Consider the following 17,425-nt stretch of genomic DNA (forward strand, 5'->3'; position numbering starts at 1 on the left):
TTAATTAATTAAATTGTTTTGTTCTCTATTTTACCTTGTTTTATTTAACAATTATTATTTACTAACTACGTAAAAATACAAAAGCTTCATATTTTAGAAAAGTTTTGTGGTTAAAATTATAAAGGTAGAAAACATGGGTTTAAATTTTGAAATTTTATTTTTATATAAAATAATAAAAATATCCTCCATAATTTAATTAAAGATTTTATAAGTATAAATAAGTTATACAAGAGTTTTTCCATATTTTTTAAAATAATTATATTTTTACAGAAAATAAGTTAAAACATATCTAAAAATTAAAAATAGTTTCATGCAATAATTTGTTTCCATGATTTTAGGGTGTTCATCACTTCAAGTATAGTTTGGATTTGAATAGCATTGTTATTACGATTTTATCTTTTCTTGTAATTCACCAAAATAAAATTAAATTCACTGCATCATAAAAACATTAGAGATAAAATTATAAATGTGCCTAATATTAGCTAAAATATCTTCTATTTTATTTAAAATTTTTAGTTTATATTAAAATTACTATATTTTTTAAACCTTTCATCACAAATAAAAAACTATTACTAAAACCAAATTTAAATAATATTACATTGTTGGGAAAATCTTATTTACTATAATTATAAAATATTCTTATTTATCAATCATGTTTTTTAACTCTTTCGATTTTTTTGCAAAAAAATTATAAATATTTTAAAGGAGAAATGTGCAGGATAATTTGCAAAGGAAGAATATGAATGCAGATAAGAAATAAAGCAGGTAGTTGCTTTCAAAGACAATGACGTTAGGAGATGCTAACACACCACTACCGCTAGGTATCATTGATATTCGATGACGTGGTATTGGATTCACCGTTTATTTTGGTTGCTGGGCTTCACTTAAATTCATCACTTTTCTGCCTATAGAAGTTACCGTTAGTTACAGTGGTAAAATTGTCTGACTCTTATAATTAAATGATAAAATATATTGTAATTTTCAGATCCTAAAAATATTATTGTTAGTACAGATAATCACGAAGTCTAAAAGAATTAGTTTTCATAGATATTTTTTCTTGATAACTACAAAATATTATATAAATTCAACTTACTTATCAAATTATAATATCATTTTTACCCTGCTAATTCTTACCCAGAACTTTAAATCTAAACTGATGCAAGGAAGATTCAATTTCAACATATACAGAGTTTAATTTTCTTGTGACTTAGTAACAAAAGAAAAATTAAAGCAGTTTACTTACACAAATATATATGGAAAATTGTTCCTCAATAAACAAGTTAAGTGCTTTCTCTCAAATACATTAAACCTAAGCAAGTCATTTCGAACAATTATTCAATAAAGAGTATATTGAAAGAGATCTTTTCGACATCAAACTCTTTAAAGATCAGATCTATTATTTATGAGAACTTTGATTACATTGAAAGTCTTGATGTAATCTTTCGTTGGCTACTAATTTTGCTCAAAATATGTCAACCAAATAATACAAGTTACTATAGCCTGCTAGATGTTCCTTAAATTGTAACTAACTTGACATTTAACCCTTGTAACTAACAATAACAATCTCCAATTTGAAATTTTGAATAAAAAACATATCAATACATCAAACAAGGTAATTCAACCCATATCATGTCAATACTCCCCCTCCCCGTTAATCCATCCAATCAACTATGATTTAAAATAATGAAATTAATTAACTATTAGTGCAAAATAACAAAAACATAAACAATCAATATGCATAGTAATCTAATACCATAGCAGATATACAACAAGCACAATTCATCAAGTAAATGTCCCAGAATAGAAAAAGTAATAAGATTTAAAGTATCATCATCCAAAAAAAAAAATTCAATAGAACATAAACAACAATGACTATCCAACAAAACTCACTTCCCCCCCCCCCTTTTGTTCACAAATACAAAGGTTTAGGTGCCATAAACAAGTAAATCCATCTTGTAACGGAGATTCTGTGTCATCAGGGGTGAAATCAAGGGAGGTTGGCAGGGGACCGCCCTTCCTAAAATAAAAAATTTCTATTTAAACCCTTTGAAATTTTTAAAATTTTAAATTAGTAAAAATCAAATTACACTTTGGCCCACCTAAAAATTAAAAAAAATAATATTTTAAAAATTATAAATATAGAGACTATTAAAATAGTGAAATTATATTTTTACTACTGTAAAAGTTACAATTAAATTTCCCCTCTAAAAAAATTTTCTAACTTCAGCCTTACGTGTCATATACATTGGAGAAGCTTTAATTGTTGCTCATGATACTAGATATTCTTTTCAAGACATATAACTTCTTCATCCAAATGCTCTATAAATCTAACCTATGCAACACATAGAACTCTAGAAAATGTTGAACTAGTTTCAACTAGAGGAAAAACTAGTGTAGCTCATCATCTTTATTAGTATCAAGCATCCACTTTAGTGCCATTTGTAGCATGCTTTCCTTTTTTTCGTTTTGAGGAACTTTCAACTCCTTCTACTCAACTTCATGAACTTCATCCTTCTCCACTATGTCTAGCTTTTACTTCAAGAGAATTTAGAAAATGAAGGATGTAAAAGGCAAAGCAAGCATTGTGTTCTTAGTCTATTTAAACCCTTTGAAATTTTTAAAATTTTAAATTAGTAAAAATCAAATTGCACTTTGGCCCACCTAAAAATTAAAAAATAATATTTTAAAATTATAAATATAGAGGCTATTAAAATAGTGAAATTATATTTTACTCTGTAAAAGTTACAATTAAATTTCCCTCTAAAAAATTTTCTAACTTCAGCCTTACGTGTCATATACATTGGAGAAGCTTTAATTGTTGCTCATGATACTAGATATTCTTTTCAAGACATATAACTTCTTCATCCAAATGCTCTATAAATCTAACCTATGCAACACATAGAACTCTAGAAAATGTTGAACTAGTTTCAACTAGAGGAAAAACTAGTGTAGCTCATCATCTTTATTAGTATCGAAGCATCCACTTTAGTGCCATTTGTAGCATGCTTTCCCTTTTTTTCGTTTTGAGGAACTTTCAACTCCTTCTACTCAACTTCATGAACTTCATCCTTCTCCACTATGTCTAGCTTTTACTTCAAGAGAATTTAGAAAATGAAGGATGTAAAAGGCAAAGCAAGCATTGTGTTCTTAGTCTATTTAAACCCTTTGAAATTTTTAAAATTTTAAATTAGTAAAAATCAAATTGCACTTTGGCCCACCTAAAAATTAAAAAAATAATATTTTAAAAATTATAAATATAGAGGCTATTAAAATAGTGAAATTATATTTTTACTACTGTAAAAGTTACAATTAAATTTCCCCTCTAAAAAAATTTTCTAACTTCAGCCTTACGTGTCATATACATTGGAGAAGCTTTAATTGTTGCTCATGATACTAGATATTCTTTTCAAGACATATAACTTCTTCATCCAAATGCTCTATAAATCTAACCTATGCAACACATAGAACTCTAGAAAATGTTGAACTAGTTTCAACTAGAGGAAAAACTAGTGTAGCTCATCATCTTTATTAGTATCGAAGCATCCACTTTAGTGCCATTTGTAGCATGCTTTCCCTTTTTTTCGTTTTGAGGAACTTTCAACTCCTTCTACTCAACTTCATGAACTTCATCCTTCTCCACTATGTCTAGCTTTTACTTCAAGAGAATTTAGAAAATGAAGGATGTAAAAGGCAAAGCAAGCATTGTGTTCTTAGTCTATGCATACTTGACTATTTCGTTAAAAACCAATTGACCAAAATCAAAAGGAATGAACGATACTACCTTGTACAGTAAGGCAACTATGCGTTTAATCACAACATTCCTTGTACTGAAAATCTAATTAATCTAAATAAGAGTGGTTTTAAATTAAAATTTTTTGTTGACTAAGAAACATAAAACTCCTAAATAACTTAAAATATTTAAAAATATATCCAAAATTTGGAATAAATATATAATAAAATAATAATACCTAATAAATACAATATTAGGCTCATATAATAAAATTAAGCCTAAAAATCAAATCCAATATGATTTAAACTCGAATTAAAAGCATGAAACTCGTAATTTCCATAATAAATCAATCCAGAAATTCTACTCGCCTAGTCTTCACTAAAACAGTTATAACTTGATCTCCTGAACTTGAAATTGAGTGATTCAAAGTGCATTTAGAAGCAAAGAGATAGATCTTCGGGCACTATGAAGGCATCTCAACCCAGAAATTTTTAGATCCCATCCAAAAAATTGTTGTAAGTTGACTAATTTCTAAACTTAATAATTGACAAATTCGGTGAATGGAATTTAATAAATTTCACAACATCTGTGTATGTATCAATAAACTTGTACTGATCGAATGAATAAAAAAATAGGGCCCACCATGAATATCCTCTACGAGTTTGGCGAGACAAAGTATTTATCCTACCATGTCATGGTAGTGGACAAGAAGGCCTCTCTTATAAAAGCCCTTCTAGTGATGGAGAAAGGATTGGTTTTTCAACCCTAAAGTTACTTTGCCCAAATACTTTTTCTATCTCTCAACAATTAGCTTGTCATCATATTCCCTTTTGGCTCTCTGCCTCTTTAAGTGAATTGACTTCCATAGAATCACTACTTACTTCACTTTATCTCTTCCCCTGTTGAGCCTTGTATAAAAAAAAAATATCAATGAATATAATTAACTCTTATTATATTTTATATATATTGTTAATAATATTTTTACTTTACTTTAGTCAATGAATGTAATTAACTCTTATTATATATTTTTTTGATCAAGGATTGACTGGGTATTTATTGAAATAAACTAAAGAAAAAACAAAGGTTTCAGGCCTGCTAAGACAAGCCCAAAATATCAAACCGGGCTTTCACAGTCTGAAGTGGAGACCATCAAAACATAAAGAAATAATAAAAGAAACGGAAATAAAATAATGGATCATCAGAGAATTAATACGCATTGAAAAAATGAAACCTAATCTACCCTTAGTCAATCTTCCAATGGCTGGAAACCATTAATCCTTCTCGTTGTTTCATTTCATCTATCCCATTTGTTCTATTCGTTTGACGATAGCACTGCCCAAGAATATATTTCTTTGCTGTCTGCTTTAAAACCAAATCCTCTCCCTGTCTTCTTAGTCCAGATTCCTTGCCCATTGCTCTGTTGCATCAACATTATGACGAATCGTCTCTTCATTCTCCAAGTATACCCTCTTGCTTCTCTTCAATGCCTCCTTCACGATATTATGGGCTCTCGTATTCTTTATTTTCTAGATATGCTTGAACTCGATCTTTTGGAAACATGATTTCTTACTCTGGATATCTCTAATAATCGCTCCAATAACTGAATAATCAGTTGCTGTTGACTAACATTTCTTGATTACTGTTAATGAATCACCCAATATTTGTATTTCCTAAAAACCCATTTCAATTCCTAACTTAACTACTTCTAACCCTGCATATGCTTCTGCTGCGAACGGAGATGCAATATTGTTATGAAGAATCGATTTCGAGGCCAAATACTCATTCATCGTACCCTAGACCACCAGTCCTGACGCTGATCTAAAAACTTTGTTATCGAACGCAACATCAAACTGGATCTTCATAATTGGTAAGTCCTCCACAGTTTTTTAATTATGCATAATGTTTGATAAAATCTTCTTTGCTCTAATCCTTTCGTATTCTGCCATGTGGTTCTGGACTTTTTGAGTGAGGTCTTTGCCTGTTGAATGTACCATTTCATGCAAAAGTTGATTCCTTGAATACCAAAATAAACATAAGGCATAACAAAAATATCTGCATTGTTCGTTTGTTCCTTGTTTGAAAATCGCGGCAAGTCACTCCCAAAAATTTTGATGCATGATATTTGTGATCCAAGATAGATTTAATAACTGCTAAACTTCGGTGCTTATAGGACATTGCCTGAAGATGTGATAGCAATCTTCTTCTCCGTAACCACAACGAGGGCAACTGGCATTTGTCACTATTCTTCTATATTTGAGATTGCCCAAAGTAAGAATGTAATTCTAGGAGATGCGCCAGATTATGATTATAATATTAGATGGTAGCTGTAGGTTCCTTAGCTTTCCAAAAAATTCCTTAATTTTCCAAAAAATTCCTTAATTTCAGTCTGTAATAAATAATTACTAGGATTCAGATTAGCATTTTGTAATAGCTTATAGGCATTACGAGTTGAGTATTCACCAGTTGGTTCGCCCCTCCAGACTTGAAAGTCCTCGTGATCTTATTCCGATAATGGGATCTGTAAAATTGTGCGAGCAACATCCAAGTGAAAGGTATTGCTAATCAGCTCTGCCCTCTATGTCCTATTTGTATAATCAATAAGATCCGATACTAACTCTAACTGCATATTGTTTGAACTATTATGCCTTTCCAATAATTCAATCCCCTGAATCCAGCAATCATTCCAAATGGAGTCTTTATTTCTTCTTCTAATTCGCCAGCACAAACTTTTTTGAAGGAGACCCTTAGCTGCCCAAATGCTCTTCCAGGTAAGTGAAGGTAAAGTTCCTAACTGAGCCTCTAAGAAATTAAATTTTGGATAGTATTTTGCTTTTAAAACCTTGACTAGTAATGAATTAGGATAATTAATCAGACGCTATCCTTGCTTAGCAAGCAACGCAATATTAAATTAGCTTAAATTTCGAAAACCTAAGCCACTATTTTCTTTTAAAAAATAAAAATTCTTCCAAGTGCACCAATGAATTCCCCTTTTCCCATGTCCCTTCTGCCACCAATATTTCGATATAATATTTTCGAGATTATCACATAAAGAATTAGTAATAAAAAATAGACCATCGTATAAGTTGGAGTAGCTTGAAGAATTACTTTAATAAAGATTTCTTTCCCACCTTGCGATAGAAACCTGATACTCTAGTTATCGATACGTTTTTTAAGGCGATCTTTCAAATTCTGAAAAACTTTCTTTTTTCTCCTTCCCACCATATTCGTTAGACCTAGATAGCGCTCTGGCTCGCTTGAACTACGAACTCCCAATAAATTGACTACCATTTGCTTATCTTCCTCTAATGTGTTTTTATTGAAAAATCCCGTTGATTTATCGAAGTTCACACACTGACAAGAGCAAAGTCTATAATCTTGTAAGATATTTTTGAATAAACATGCCCCCTTCTTATTGCTTCCCAAAATAGGATACAGTTATTTGCAAATAATAAGTGTGAAATCGGCAGACCATTCCTACTAACTTTCACTCCTTTCAAAAGCCTTTCCCTTACTACTAGTCACATTAGACTCGATAAGTCCTCACCATATAAAAGAAATAAAAATGGACTTAATGGGTTACCTTGACGAAGTCCTCTAGTCGGTTGAATTTCTCTCCTAGATGTCCATTCATGACTACTAAATAAGAATCAGTGGTAACACATTGCATAATAGCCTCTATCCTTCTAGTTGTAAAACCCATTCATATCATTATCTACTTTATAAAGTCCCATTCTACCTTATCATAAGCTTTACTCATATCGAGTTTCACTGCTATGAACCTTTTCTTCCCCATCTTCTTCTGCTTCAACGTATTCAGAATTTCATAAGCTAACAGCACGTTTTCAGATATTAATCTTCTTGGCACAAAAGCACTTTGTGCAGCATCAATACATTTTCCAATCACTTTACAAAAATGATTCGCAATAGCCTTTGCTAAGATTTTATACAGAACATTAGAAAGACTAATTGGACGAAAATACGTCATATTAGAAGGCTAGAATTCTTTGAGATGAACACAATATTTACAGAATTAATTGAACTAACCTCCATACTACCATTTAAAAGTTGTAAATAGAAATCGGTGACTTTATCTCAAATAATGTACCAGCATTTCTAATAAAATAATCCTAGAAGTCCATCTTTTTTTGGAGCCTTCGTACATCCCATCTCGAACACCACTACTTGAATTTCTTCTTTCGTATATTTCGCAGTTAGTTGTTTATTATCTCATCATGTATACACCGACCAATGCCTGATAACAAATGTTCACAAGGACCCCTTTTGTCCTGTCGAAAATAACTTCTGGAAATATAAACAAGCGACTCCCTCCATTTCCTGTAAGGCATTTGTTTCCCTGCCATCTTCATTTAGCAACTTACGAATGAGATTTTTCTTCTTATGTTGTGTTGCTTGACTATGAAAAAAAGATGTATTTTTATCTCTAATTTTCAGCCAGTTCAGTCGAGCCCTCTGTTCCTAGTAGCATTCATCTTTTTCAATCTCGAAGTTTAAATGTATTTTTGTGTTGATCAACTCAGCCAAATTATTATCATCTTTATTGGCTTTATATAATTCTAATAACTTAGCCGTAAGAGCCTGCTTCCTCTTCTTTCGATTCATTTGGATCTGTCAAACCTATTTGTTCAAACTCTTCTTCAAGTTTTCTAACTTTTGCATCAAGTTCCCTGAAGACATCTCCCAAATTCTATTAACTTCATTAAGGAAAGATTCCCCCAATGACCACTAGGCTTCAAATTTGAAAGTTCTGTTCTTCAAGCGTCCCCCTTCGATACTTGTATTAATTAAGAGAGGATAATGGTCTGAAAAAGAATGCATTAAATATTGCACTTTCATCTCTGGAAACATGGATACCCATCTAGCATTAGCCACTCCTCTATCTAGCCTTTCACGTATATTCGTCTTTGGAAGATTACCTCTTTCCCATGTGAACCATCTGCCAGAATATCCTATATCAATCAGTTGACATTCCTCCAAAGTTCTTCGAAATAGATCCATTCTTCTTTCATCCTTAGGTAGCCTTCCTTTCTTTTCAGACCCATACATTATTTCATTAAAGTCCCCACAAACAAACCAAGAGATGTCGTCAGCAATACTTAGACTTTTCAAAACATCTCATGATTCATTCCTATCTTGTGTATAAGGGGACCCATAGAAAATTGTAAATCTCATTTTACTCTTGTTTCGTTATCCTCAATTTCCACATCAATAAGCCTTTTTAAAAAAGATCGAAGTATGACCGAAACATCCAATCTCCATGCCAAACATAAGCCACCTCTACTACCTTCTGAATCAACCTCAACACTATGCACAAAACCACATTTTTGGCGCACCCATTCCATCTGTCTATTACCAGGCTTTGTCTCCATAAAGAAGATGATATGGAGATTATACGTTTTCAGCAGATGTCGAAGTCATCGAATCGTCCATAGCCTCCCCAAACCATGGACATTCCAGCTCAAAATTTTCATTGTGACCAGCTGGCTTGCCTCTTGGCAGCCGTCGATGATAAATGATTAAATCCTACCAATCTTCTATTTCTTGCTATTGAGCTATCAGTTTCTTCTCTCGCCGATAAATTTTTCATCGCTCCTCTATCTCTCTTCTTCCCTTCTTTTCCAATTAGGACACCATCCTCCAGGTCACGCTCTATAGTTGTTTGCGTCAAATCAGACAGTATATTTTCCTTTTGTCGATCAAGAGATGATGATCACCCTTTTAGATTAAAACCCAATAATGGATCGATAGCCTTTCCACTTTTTCCATTATTGACTTCATCCAATATTCTGTTCCTTGAAACCCGATTGTTCCTCCTATCCCCTTCACATTTTCCATCATCTTCCTCCCTAAGCCAGATACTGTTCATTGATAAGACTCTGCGTAATTGAGCGCACAAAGATAGATCTCAACCTAATTCAGCAATTTCCACCCTAAGCAACATCTTAGCTTCACAAAACGAATCATTATGTCCCAAACGACCACAATAGAAACAGAACAGAGATATTCATTCATACTTAAATCTAACATGTGAACATCTTCCATTAAACATAACCTATTTTTTCCTTTTCAATGGTCGTCTAATGTCAATTTGAGCCATTATACGCATGTAATTACGATTTTCCTTCCCTAGATTTACGCCATTGTATTTGAAAAATTTTCCCAAAAAATTACTCAATTGTACTGCTAATTTTTCAGAAAATAAACCAACAGGGACATCATGAATTTGTACCCAAAAAGGGGTAAAGATTAATGACACTTTTAACGGATCCTCCCCCATTGTAATCTATAAAGATCCAACAAGTGATTGTTGAAAGTCCATGGTAATCCCTTAAGAACCAGTTCTATGTCTATGACATGAAAAAATTGAAATAAATACCTTTTTTCTCCCAAATCTCGGATCTAAACTCCACGGACCGGATGCCACAGATTCGCCATCATGCTTTTCATAGCTGGGAAGTGGATTATACTTGCCGTTAGGAAACAACCTATTAGTTGGAACTCACCGCTTTCTTTTCCTAAGACTGAATCTATTTGAATTTGCAAAATTTCATCCTCTTTTTCATTGAGTGTCAGATCTGCTAATTCGTTTTCCATTGATGCAAGTACCAACCATGAAACTTGGGAATCCTTCTTTCAAGGGTAAAATAAAGGCTAATTTTCAGAACACAAGTTGCAAAAAAAAAAAAAAAAGAAAAAGTAAGAGAACAAAAGACAAGAAAATAAAAAGACCTAAATACTTATGCCAGTGCGGCAAACCTTGACTTGCTAGGGTTATATTTGAAACATATAAATTATTTATTTTATTCAATTAATTTGTTTTAATGTTAAAATTGTTAAAATTTAATTTTTATAATTTTATATTTATCTTTACTCTATTTTAATCAACGAATGTAATTAACTCTAATTATATTTGAAACATATAAATTATTAATGTGTTTTTAAAACTATATTTTAAACTTAACAATTTAATATTCATTAATTTTAATATTATAACATTAAAAGTTAATTTAATTAAGTAAAATCTTAAAACAAAAAGATAATTTATTTAAAGTCAACTTTATATTTAACAAACACAAAAATATAAAGAAAATTTTTAAACAAAAAGCATGGAATAACTTAAAAAACATTAAAAGGAAAGACTCCAATATGAACATGACTAATTTTTTTATAACCTTATATTGTTATAGTGTATATATATGATTTGCTAATGTGACATTGATTAATCAAATGTTTGCATGGTTTTTATGCCATGTGTCACAATTTCTTTCGTTGTTGAAATTTCATTTATTGTAAATTAAGAACTTTAGTATTTTAGGGTGATATGTGTATCATATGTCATGTTCGGGCATCATATTAAAACAAAAAATTAAATTAAAAAAATATAAAGTTTAGATATCAAATATTATATTAACTTAAATAAAATTTATCAATTATTTTACACTTTTTGGCGTAATTCATAATTTAGCCTTTAAATTATATATATATTTATTTTGGTACTAAATTTTTTCATACTTTAAAAATATTTTAGCGACAAGGTGATTATATTTATTAAATATCGATAATTTTGAAGAAAAATAAAATAAAATAACAAAATAAAGCAAAAGAAATTAGATACTAAAATAAAAAAATATATATTTATATATAATTAAGGATGTAATCATAATAAAGCATACTTTTTAATCAGTGGTTTTCGGACAAAAGGCCTAACTATTTATTCCCAATCCCGTTTTCCTCTTTCTCCTTTTAACAGAGATATCAAAATCAAAATTACAATAAAAGTCGAGATACGCACAGCGAAATTCATTCTTCGATCTTTGAACGCCGGCGGCGAAACACCGCTCTGTTTACCGGTGACGTCGTTTTCTTCAGGTTCTCTTTCTCCTTCGATTTCTAATTTCTCCTTTAATTTCATTCGATCCCTCTTTGGATCTCTATGTCGTTTTTACGTAATTGATGATTTGATTGGGTTGTTATTTAAGTGTTTGATTAGGAAATTAAGTGGATCATTTCGTTTTGGGTTTAGAAAATTCTCGAATCTTGTTGCAGTTTCATTACCAAGGCTCGCGTTTTCGTAATCAAATTAAATTCAAAGCATATTTAAAGCAAGAAGATTTGATCATTCAAGTTAAAAAAAAATGTAATTTTGAAAGAATTAGCTTAATTGAAGCCTGATCGGAACTGAATTTCATCAGTTCAAGTCCTCACTTGAGAGCTTTCTCTGTCTGTACGCTTCCAGTCGCCATTGCGCCAAGCATAAATCTCATTGTACGGGCATAACCCAAAAGAAACATTATAGGGCAAATGATTCTATCTTTTAGTTTACTTCTTTGAGATTTGGGATCCTTTGGGTGCTACTGTCTGATCATGAATCTTAAATACTTTTGAGTCAGAGTTTGGATCATGAATCACTTGGCTTTCTGGTTGTGCTTACCATTTGGATTAGCCTCGTTTCCTTTCTTCTCCTGATTTGCTTATGATTTTCAATGCGATGTTGAGTTGTCAATGGAATTTTGGCTGAGCGGGTTATCATATAGACAGACATATATCTTTTAATTACTTACCCAAACTATCATGTATGTATTGGAAATAAAAATATAAAATGACATTTAAATACTTTAAATTTAGGAAAATAAACAGAAAAAGAACAGACAGTATGTGACCGAAATGTGAAAGGGTTATTTTCCAGCTAAATTAGCTATTGTTGGTGAACTGTTTACTGCTATATAAGAAAATACTGCAATAACATAAGGATAAATTAACTATCCTGGATATGAATGTTGTTCTAAATGTGCCTTTTTGGCTCCTTTTTACATAGGATTCCCTAAAATTTTTGTCTAATGGGCAAACTTGTTTGATCTTATTACAGTGTGAACTTGCCATCTCATGTTTATTTTCATGGAAAAAAAAATTGCTATTCTTGCTGACAAGATTCATGCATTAGACAACTAATTCATAGAATCTGAATTATTATTTTGTGCTCCACGGTTCTCTGCTGTCCTTGGATCTTATTGCTTCTGCAATTTTAATTGCTCTGATTAAACTGTTAACTAAAGTTAAAGGCTTGATGAATTAAGCTAAAGTTGAGGATATGCCTTTAAAATTGAAAACTTATTTCCTTCTGTTTGGAGGTAGGCTAATCAATATTTCTTTCTGTTTCTTGTATATATTAATTAATCCTACCTCTATTTTCTCTTAATTCAGATATCTGAAAGATGTCCGGTCAATCCCAGCGCTTGAATGTGGTTCCAACTGTTACAATGCTTGGAATCATGAAAGCTCGGCTTGTGGGTGCTACAAGAGGTCATGCACTTCTCAAGAAAAAGAGTGATGCCCTTACTGTACAATTTCGTCAGATCCTTAAGAAGATAGTATCTACAAAAGAATCAATGGGAGAGATTATGAAAACCTCTTCATTTTCCCTAACTGAGGCCAAGTATGTTGCTGGTGAGAACATCAAGCATGTTGTCCTTGAGAATGTTCAAAATGCTTCTCTTAAAGTTCGGTCCCGACAAGAGAATGTTGCTGGAGTGAAACTTCCCAAGTTTGAGTATTTCACTGAAGGTGAGACCAAGAATGATCTGACTGGTTTGGCCAGAGGTGGGCAACAGGTCCAACAGTGTCGTGCTGCTTATGTGAAAGCAATTGAGGTTCTAGTTGAGCTTGCTTCTCTTCAGACATCATTCTTGACACTTGACGAGGCAATCAAGACTACAAATCGCAGGGTTAATGCTTTGGAGAATGTTGTGAAGCCAAGGTTGGAGAATACCATAAGTTACATCAAGGGAGAGTTGGATGAGCTTGAAAGGGAGGATTTCTTCAGGTTAAAGAAGATACAAGGTTATAAGAAGAGGGAGATAGAGAGACAGCTTGCAGAGGCCAAGCTGTTTGCTGAGGAACAGGTTGCTGAGAAGGTTTCCTTGAGAAAAGGGGTCTCTATAAATTCAGCTCACAATATGCTATCCGCAGCCAGGGAGAAGGATGAAGATATTATTTTCTAATGAAGAGGTTAGTTATGTTCTTTCCTAGGAGTTCTGGGTTTCTATCTGGTGCCTATTTGATGGTGGGAGATTCCTTTAATTATTTAGTGTTGTTTTGAATAAATGGTATGTCATGATTTATTGTGTATTATTATTAATGAGCTGATATTTATGACGATAGACGTGAAACATTTCAAAGCTCTCAAGTATGTTGCTTGAATGATCTTCTATGTTTTGTATGAGCTCCTAGAGCTTGCATATATGATATCATTGCTCTCTTGGTTGTATGAAAACAGTTTATTGGTACCCATACAATTTTGCTTAAGCGACTCCAGCTGCGTGTATTTAGTGTTCATTAGTTTCAGTCAATACATTCTACCTCACCAGGACTTATACTCCATGTTGGTTTTACGGAACATGTTCAGGGTACATGGGTGTTCTTTCTAACACTATTATCTCTCCCCTTAAGAATTCATGTGTCATATTATTGAATAAATCAATTAGTTTTTTGGTAACAAATAAACTTAAATGGATCTATGCCAATCCAATATCCAAACTCAAACCCAATAATCTAAAAATAATACAACCCAATCCAGAAATACTCAATGTCCAACTATTGAGTTTTCAATTCAACCGTCGGTCTGGTCTGGTTTGCTTTTGATAACATTGATATTTTTTGATAGCAATTTTGAATACAAAATCAGACTCCTCCGACTTCCGAATTGCATTAATACGATTTATCAAACAATGCTGACAATGGGTCTTTATCATAGGATTTTGAAGGGCAAGCATATAAACAAGATATGTGTCCTGAAAACACCTCATATATGCATCGCAACAATTTGGACTTTGGACTATATAGTTTCCAAATTAAGAATACATCACAGTCGGTGTGCCTGATCATTTTTCTAATTATTTATCAAAACAATTATCATCAACAAGACTTTGCAGGGCACGCAGCAGAAAGCCAAGATGGGGAAAGAATTGGACTATATATAAGTCTAGGAATTCATCACATTTGGTGTGCCTCTTCATTTTTCTATTTCATCGCAAACTCTTCTTCCACCATGGCTTCCAAAAACCAGCTTCATCATCGATTCCTTTATTTGGCCTTACTGTCAATATTGGGTGTATGTGAAGCCACAGCCCGCGCTGCTCTTGAAGATGCATCCATGTACGAGCGGCGTCAACAATGGATGGTCCAATTCGGACGAGTTTACAAGGACACCAACGAGAGGCAAAAGCGTTTCCAGATTTTCAAACAAAATGTGGCACGCATTGACTCTTTCAATGCTGCCAACAACAAGCCGTACAAGCTCGGTGTGAACCTATTTGCAGATCTAACCAACCAAGAGTTCACTGCTTCTCGAAATGGGTTCAAGGGCCATATGTGTTCCAACACGACTACCACTTTCAAATACGAGAACGCCACCGCATTGCCTTCTACCGTGGATTGGAGAAAGAAAGGAGCTGTTACACCTATCAAGGACCAAGGCCAATGCGGTCTGCCCTAATTTCTTGTTCTCAGAAACATTACTAAAATATTACTATGCTTTGTTCTTTGTCTGTGTTGTATAGGATGCTGTTGGGCGTTCTCGGCCGTGGCAGCCATGGAAGGGGTTACTAAGCTGACAACAGGAAAGTTAATTTCCTTGTCCGAGCAGGAACTGGTGGACTGTGACACCAAGGGTGAGGATCAAGGCTGCGAAGGTGGTTTAATGGATGATGCATTCCAATTCATCGAAAAGAACAAAGGCCTAACAACCGAGTCCATTTACCCCTACAAGGGAGTTGATGGCACATGCAATACCAACGAAGAAGCCAACCATGCGGCTAAGATAAATGGGTTTGAAGATGTGCCTGCCAATAGTGAAGATGCATTGCAGAAGTCTGTTGCCAACCAACCCGTTTCTGTTGCCATCGATGCCGGGGGGTTCGACTTCCAGTTCTACTCGGGTGGTGTGTTTACGGGAAGTTGTGGCACCGATCTGGACCACGGAGTGACGGCTGTTGAATATGGAGAGGATGGTGGGACTAAGTATTGGTTGGTGAAGAACTCTTGGGGCAGAGAGATGTGGATGCAAAGGAAGGCCTTTGTGGCATTGCAATGCAACCATCCTACCCTACTGCATAAATATAACTTAAACCATAGTTGCCTTTTCTATAAATTCTCATATTATATATGAATTTTATACATGCTACTCTACGTGAATGTAGTATGAACAATGTAAACAGACAGTTTGAGTGGCATACCCCAATGTCTACATATATACATGCTACTCCATATGAACGATGTAAACAAGGCACATACGTATTTAGGAGAACCCCAATGTCTATTTTTAATATTTTATAATTTTAAGGGGTGACTTAGTTATATTGCAAAATCAAATATTCTATATTTAAGGGACCCCAAGTGTTCTAATTATTACGTGTCACGTCTCAATTGTTTCAATTGTTTCACAAATGTTTTTGAGTTTGTTTAATTTTAGTTCACACTTAAGTGGCTAATAATGACACTTGATAATTTTTGTCCTTAACATTTATACTTTCTTACAATTTGACCCTAGTTTTATTTAAATTTTATAAAATATAAAAATGTTAAAATATATAAAATTCTAAAAAATATTTTAAAAATTTAAGATATAAAATGATAAAAAGTTATAAAAATATTGAAATTCTAGAAACAAATTATATAAAATTTTAAAAATTTGAAATTTATACATTTAAAAAATAGATAAATTATAAAAAATTTATAAAAAATAGATACATTATTAGACTTTTATAATTGAGTTAGTATGATTGCCTTAAAACATTGAAATTGCACCCCAATTGGACTTCCGGCATGAAATAAATTAAAAGATATCTTATTCCCTTTAATTTCTTCGATGTGGTATTTCTTTGAAAAAAGGTAAATAGATTATATTAAGACTCCTTCGAAATAACTTGACGTTACCAATTCTCTTCGTCAATCATAATCTCAAAAAATTATGCTTAATATCTTTAGAAAGATACATGAAGATAATTAAGATAATCGAGTCAAAATATGCCAACAAAATAGATTAATGGCACTATATCTAGTTGCAAAGTGAGTTGCAACTAACGATGTAATTGACAACACTAGCAACAAATATTTTTTTTCACAACAAAATTGATGACAGTAATTAAATGTAGGTGATTATTTTAAATAGGCATAATAACAAATTGCAACATCGCATTATGAAGCTAAAGAAGTTCCTTGCGAAGTTTAGTGTCATGACACTGACGTCATAGAAAACAAATTAAGGCTAAGGGTGTTTTCATTTGCACAACACATCTTATTCAACTTAATGACTTGTATTTGACCTAATTAGGGTAGAAACCATGATCTATATATGTAATTCCTAGGTTAAAAGAGTTTTCTTTTTGGAGAGCTATTTTAGAGTAGATTTTAGGATTTTATTTCAGCTTTGAGTTTATTTCAATTTAGTCTTATTTTCTAAAACAAAACTTTCTTTATTGTCTAGACTTGGATTTGATTTTTTTCCCAAGCATTTATTCTTTCAGTAATTCATAGTTTCTTTTTTGTTTTCAATTGCAATCAACGTTATCTCGATAATTGTTAAAGGGATTTCGGCTCTGGAGTGCATTCAAATACCGAAACAAATCAATTTGTTTATTCCCTTTTATTTAGTTTAATCTTGCTTTGCATGTTTAAATTGAA

At 32.5% G+C, this 17,425-nt stretch overlaps 1 protein-coding gene and 1 pseudogene across 1 annotated transcript; both read left to right on the forward strand.

Annotated features, from left to right (window-relative positions):
- The first annotated feature begins 11,412 nt into the window (after window positions 1-11,412).
- On the forward strand, window positions 11,413-14,018 carry LOC108453759 (V-type proton ATPase subunit D). Its single transcript, XM_017752048.2, has 2 exons — window positions 11,413-11,617; window positions 12,950-14,018. Exon 2 carries the CDS (start codon window positions 12,961-12,963, stop codon window positions 13,744-13,746), a length of 786 nt encoding a protein of 261 aa, XP_017607537.1. The 5' UTR covers window positions 11,413-11,617; window positions 12,950-12,960; the 3' UTR covers window positions 13,747-14,018.
- Window positions 14,019-14,140: 122 nt separating this feature from the next.
- LOC108452257 (senescence-specific cysteine protease SAG39-like) lies at window positions 14,141-16,114 on the forward strand (annotated as a pseudogene).
- The last annotated feature ends 1,311 nt before the right edge of the window (window positions 16,115-17,425 follow it).

This window comes from Gossypium arboreum, chromosome 4 (assembly GCF_025698485.1).
Source record: "Gossypium arboreum isolate Shixiya-1 chromosome 4, ASM2569848v2, whole genome shotgun sequence".
NCBI lineage: Eukaryota > Viridiplantae > Streptophyta > Magnoliopsida > Malvales > Malvaceae > Gossypium > Gossypium arboreum.

Excerpts from the sequence above, each read along its gene's own strand:
- LOC108453759 (XM_017752048.2), top strand. The coding sequence starts at position 12,961 with ATGTCCGGTCAATCCCAGCGCTTGAATGTGGTTCCAACTGTTACAATG.